We start from the raw sequence: 5,735 nt of genomic DNA, 5'->3' as shown, positions 1-5,735 counted from the left end.
GGGAGGATTTGACACGTGACCAAAGGGCAATATGTAATCCGGGAACGGTGTTATAGCCCAAAAATCCTCCCTCCCCTAAGGCTTGCCATTTGTGCATTATTAATATAATAATATAATATTCTTCCAAATCTTCACCGACGACAAGTTCATTCCCCCCATACTTATCACCCCAACATCGCCTGAGGACAATGTTGTAGCCCTTGTCACCCAACATTTGCCGCCTACTACACTCAGAGTAATATTATGTATAGTGGAGGGCGATATAACCAAGAAAAAAAATCAAAATGAAACAAAAAATATTAAAACGAACTGAAAGAAAATCAAGAAACAAAACTAAAGAAAAGAAACCAAAACAAAACAAAAAAAATAGAGACGAATTTTTTCAGGTTTATTTGTTTTGGTTTAGTTACACGTTACGTGCGTACTGGCACTCGACAAAACATTTTTCTACTTATTTTCACCCTTTTTTTTTATCTCGGGCACATGCTAACTAATTCAAATTTTTCATTCTTTTAGTTTTGATTGATTTTGACTCATTAAACATTTTATATAAACACAAAATCCCTTAATGGGTTATATTTAACATGTTTATTTAAAACTGAACAAACAAAAGATTTTATTATTTTTTTAATATATTTTATCATATCAAATGAATCTTTATAAGTATGAGTAGTGAAAAGAGGGGGGGGGGAGGATTTGACACGTGACCAAAGGGCAATATGTAATCCGGGAACGGTGTTATAGCCCAAAAATCCTCCCTCCCCTAAGGCTTGCCATTTGTGCATTATTAATATAATAATATAATATTCTTCCAAATCTTCACCGACGACAAGTTCATTCCCCCCATACTTATCACCCCAACATCGCCTGAGGACAATGTTGTAGCCCTTGTCACCCAACATTTGCCGCCTACTACACTCAGAGTAATATTATGTATAGTGGAGGGCGATATGTAGCACAGTGCAAAGGTGTTGTAGCCCCTCTTTTTATTTTTTTTATTTTATTTTTTGTATTATGTTTTGATAAATACATATACACAAGGTGATATAGATCTTCAAGGTGATATAGATCTTCTTTCCCCCCTCAAATCAGCCCACATATCAACCATTTGGGTCATTTGTAGCCCAAAACGGTGTTGTAGCCGTTTATCGCCCTAAACTCCTCCAATTTTTCGCCCACCACACTTGATCTAAGTTTATTTAGAACTAACTGACTGATTCTAACACAAACTGACTAATTCATTGATAAACTAAACAACGGTATTAACCCAAAGCAACATTTTACATAAACATAACACCTCTACTATACCATCATCTCACTCACTTCTTCACCTTCTTCGTTCCACTTGCCTTCTTCGCAATCGCCCCCTTGGGCTTCAAGCTTTTCACAGCCGCCTTCTTACTCGGAGTAGACCTTGATGAAGTCCTCGCAACTTTAGCAGCCTTCACCGGAGCCTTAGTCTTCGGCTTGGCAGCTTTAGTAGCCTTCACAGCCGGCTTCGCAGCTGTCTTCGGCTTCGGTTTGGCAACAGTTTTCTTCTTAGCCGGCGCTAGTTTCTTCACAGTTTTGGGCTTGGCGGCGGTTTTAGGCTTGGAAACTGGTTTCTTCTTTGCCGGAGCCGGAGCTTTGGCAGCTGGGAGCTTGTAAGAAGCCTTGACTTTAACGAGCTTACCCGCGGCAACCAGTTTCTTCAACTGAGTCAACAAAACCTTCTTAAAATTGGCCGGAAGATTCTTCTGATTCTCTTCGATAAACTTTGCGATCGCGTACTGACTTGAACCGCTTCTTTCCTTTAACGTAACAAGGGCTTCCTTAATCATCTGTTAATTAACATCCAATGAATTAATATACAATCAATTAAATGAAATTTTTAAATTTAAATATCAATATATATAACAATCCGATCTGACGAATTCAAGGACACTAGTAAACTCTTCCAATAATAACAATACTACCTCAAAGTAAGGTGGATGCAACGAAGGAGTTCTGGGTTTAGCCTTCGCGGGGGCTTTCTTAACTTTCTTCGGTTTCTCAACTGCCACGTCAGATTTTGCCGGAGCTGGGTCGGCGGTCGGGACAATCGGGTCTTCTGTAGCCATCGGGGTTGGAATCAGAAATCTGGAATGCGTTGATAATGATAATATTGGGAATGAATAATTTAATGTGTTTGTGTGAGTGACGATGGTGGATTTGTGTGGATTTAAATAATATGGAGAACGTGGGGCATATCCGAAAGGTGGGATCTGATTGGTTGATAAAAGGGTCACACGGATCGGATACCTAACTGGAATTTAAATGTCAGCGCTTGGATTGTTTTTCATCAACGGTTTGAGGTGAGGTGGAGTTAATACTTTGGATGAAATGTTTCATTTTGGTGTGTTTCTATGGTTAAATGACTTGGTTATAACTTAATTTCTACTTGATGAAATTTTATGAATTTTTTTGGGTTTGTAGGGAATTAAGTTAGCTTTCAGTTAATTGTTTATTTAAGATCTGAAGTTAGGTGGATTGAGAGATATTGGAGTTGGAATGTAGGATGGTCAAAATGGGATGATATTTGGAGTTATTGATGGCTTTGAGTGATCCTAAGCCAATGCTTTGGTTTGATTTTCAATTTTGAGATAGGGATCGGTTCTATGTTAAGTTAGGATTCTATAGGATTGAGAATCATGTGAATCCGATGAGATTTGAATATAGATATATGTGTTTAAATGTTACTCAAGATGAACATACTTAGGGGGTGTTTGTTTTTTCTTCAAACATCTTCAAGGGAGCTAATGTCTGCAGGCGCGCAGACATTACCCTTGAAGACTGTTTGTTTTTTTTCTTAAAACAGATCTGAAGTTATCTTCTTTCATCTTAAAAGAAAAGCAAGGAAATCTTGCTTAAAACATCTTCACAAAAAAACCCTACTCTTCTCCCTTTGCAGCCACCCTCTCATCCACTGCTCCTACCACCGTCCGCCAACACCACCACCCACCGTACGCCGCCACCACCACCCCCGTACCCCGCCGCCACCGTCCACCACCATCCACCGCCACCACCACCGTCCACCACCCACCATCCATCACCACCACCGTCCACCACCCACCATCCATCACCACCACCGTCCGCCACCACCACCACCATCCATCACCGCCACCGCCACCACCACCATCCATCACCCACCACCACCACCATCCATCACCGCCACCACCACCGTCCACCACCCACCATCCATCACCACCACCGTCCACCACCCACCATCCATCACCACCACCGTCCGCCACCACCACCACCATCCATCACCACCACCGTCCACCACCCACCATCCATCACCACCACCACCATCCATCACCACCACCACCATCCATCACCGCCACCACCACCATCCATCACCCACCACCACCACCATCCATCACCACCACCGTCCACCACCAACCAAAACCATCCATCACCACCACCCATTGTCCACCGCCACTACCCACCGTCCGCCGCCACTACCACCATCCGCCACCACCACCTTCCACCACCCACCAAAACCAAATCGGCATGGCAAGCAAAGACTAAAAACTAGATGTAACTTGAATAAATGACTTCTATCTTGTGAGATAAGTTTGACAGTTATGCAGACAGTATCAGCTTATAAAAACAAACAGTCTTATATTTTCAGCTTGCAGATCTTCAGACCACATCTTCAGTTGCAGACATGAAAACAGATGAAATCAGCTTGCAGACAGTTTATGTCTGCAAAAACAAACAGCACCTTATATGTTGTTACATAGTAGTGTAATTTTTGTTAATATTTTACATGTTTGTTGATTATACACGTTTAAGATATACGTTGTTTATATATGTATTCAATGTCATTACGGCATTTAAAGTTTTGTTGATAGTTCTTACATTTACGACACGTGTCAAAAACGTTTTCAATGGTACATCTATATAGGATTTTCTCAATGTTTCTAGTGCTTTATGAATATATCAAGATCAGGAGCCTTTTGGTGGCATGGTAAACTTACATATTTATCTTTCTTAGGTAGAAATAAAGTTAATATCACGAGTTAATTAACTTTATAAACCTTACACAAATCACAAGTTACTGTGTTACATAAAGTTTCATAAATAAACTATTTATTCAGTCAAGGTGTTGTATTCCTTAATGGGTTAAGCAAAATCAACTTCTTTACTTTGTTCTTCGATCTTTTGGTACTTATCAACATTTTATATACCTATTTTAACTAAACCAAAAAACTTAGAAGAATACAGAGAAAACCATTACAAAACTAGTAATCTTAGCACTTAGCCAGAATGTTCAGGTATAATATCAATAGAAATGACTTTTGTGTCCGTATAATGACAAGTCTTATATATATGGGGAGTGTTTACTTATAACCCATAGTTATTTTGAGAGTCTATAACTTCTCATGTGCTTAATTATGAGAGTAATTTAATTTACATTAAATGAATATTATAAAACTGTAAAAGTGATTTTTTTTCTCTCCAATCTCCTTACTCTAGTAATCTAGTTTATATGTGCATGTATATAGTGTAGATAAGATAATACATGTACACGGGAGACTAAAAACTATTTTAATATTAAACTAATCTCCAATATATACTTATATGCACATTATATACATATCCATATATATAATATATGTCGTGTACGTATATTCAAATTTCACCATAAATTCAACTGGTTATAAGCACATTATCTACACAAGCATGCATTTGTGTCTAAAAGAACTTGTATGTACTGTTGGGTTCTATACGGGTGTAGCCCCGGCCCGTCTTGGGTTAGGCAGTTGAGCACTTGAAGGGTTGAACGGGCCGGCCACCCACCCACTTAATTTTAGTGAACCGTTTATTTATTTCTTGTAACTTATGGAGAAAGAAAATAACCCTAGTTGGCCTCCCTATATAAACCATATTGTATCATGTATTTTTTGAACACCTCAATAAAAGAAGAGATCCTGTTCGTTGCCCGTGAACGTAGGTTATACATCGTGACCGAACCACGTAAAGCCCGTGTTCTTATCTTCCTACTGCTTTACGATTATTATTATTATTATTATTGTTTGTTTGAATCTGTGTTTTGTAAACCCACTGCCACCACCAAAAGCATATTTATATTGTTTTGTTTGGAAGATTGTGTGCTTGTGAAAAGCTTCTGCCATATAACAATTATTATTACATAGGAATATGTGTGATTGGAATTTGTTATAAGTGTTCTTGAGCTATAGTGTCGCTGCCATTATTGTTTAATATTGAAATTGTCATTGCAAAGTCAAAGCAGTGCAAATCAAGTTTGACCCTTTTGTTCAGAAAAGAAGCGGAGTCAGGTTTTGTGTTTTCGTTTCAGTTTTCTGTTTTACTGGTTGTATTTGGTTTCTTAGTTTAGTTTTACTTCTCGGTTATCCGCTGCGTTTACATGGTATTCATTTTAGAAATCAATTAGAAATATCGTTAAGTTCCTAAGGCCCGAGCCGTTGTATTGAATTAATTTTTGTTGCCCTATCCGACTCCTTTCGGGTCAGTCGCGTACACGTAATACCTAACAAGTGGTATCAAAGCCAGTGTTGGCTCTCACTCTTTGATCTCCGGTACTATGGCAGATGAGGGTAAAACGAAAATCGGGAAGTTTGATGGACAAAACTTTGGATGGTGGAAGATGCAAATCACGGTTGCTGATACAGAAGGATTTGGATGTGGCTTTGGAGGAACCGCCTGAGAAGATTACAGATGAGTGGAAA

At 39.0% G+C, this 5,735-nt stretch overlaps 1 protein-coding gene across 2 annotated transcripts; it reads right to left on the bottom strand.

The window, feature by feature from the left end:
* Positions 1-1,316: 1,316 nt before the first annotated feature.
* LOC143622375 (histone H1-like) lies at positions 1,317-2,111 on the bottom strand. Of its 2 annotated transcripts, XM_077093548.1 has the most exons (3): positions 1,956-2,111; positions 1,491-1,820; positions 1,317-1,454 (listed from the first exon to the last, which is right to left on the bottom strand). In XM_077093548.1, exons 1-3 carry the CDS (start codon positions 2,097-2,099, stop codon positions 1,320-1,322), a joined length of 609 nt encoding a protein of 202 aa, XP_076949663.1. In that variant the 5' UTR covers positions 2,100-2,111; the 3' UTR covers positions 1,317-1,319. The 2 variants fall into 2 exon arrangements, with proteins under 2 accessions (XP_076949663.1, XP_076949662.1); XM_077093547.1 differs by having other exon boundaries at positions 1,317-1,820.
* Between the last annotated feature and the right edge of the window lie 3,624 nt (positions 2,112-5,735).

Source organism: Bidens hawaiensis, unplaced genomic scaffold, assembly GCF_021521415.1.
Source record: "Bidens hawaiensis isolate Kalapana, Puna unplaced genomic scaffold, B.hawaiensis_p1.1 tig00003126_1, whole genome shotgun sequence".
NCBI classification, from domain to species: Eukaryota; Viridiplantae; Streptophyta; class Magnoliopsida; order Asterales; family Asteraceae; genus Bidens; species Bidens hawaiensis.
This window is presented reverse-complemented; position numbering and strand designations above follow the sequence as displayed.

Bases quoted from the DNA above. Each gene is read 5' to 3' on its own strand.
- LOC143622375 (XM_077093547.1), bottom strand. From the start codon at position 2,099: ATGGCTACAGAAGACCCGATTGTCCCGACCGCCGACCCAGCTCCGGCA. The intron at 1,821-1,955 runs GTAGTATTGTTA...GTTAATTAACAG, and splicing joins TGCATCCACCTTACTTTGAG to ATGATTAAGGAAGCCCTTGT.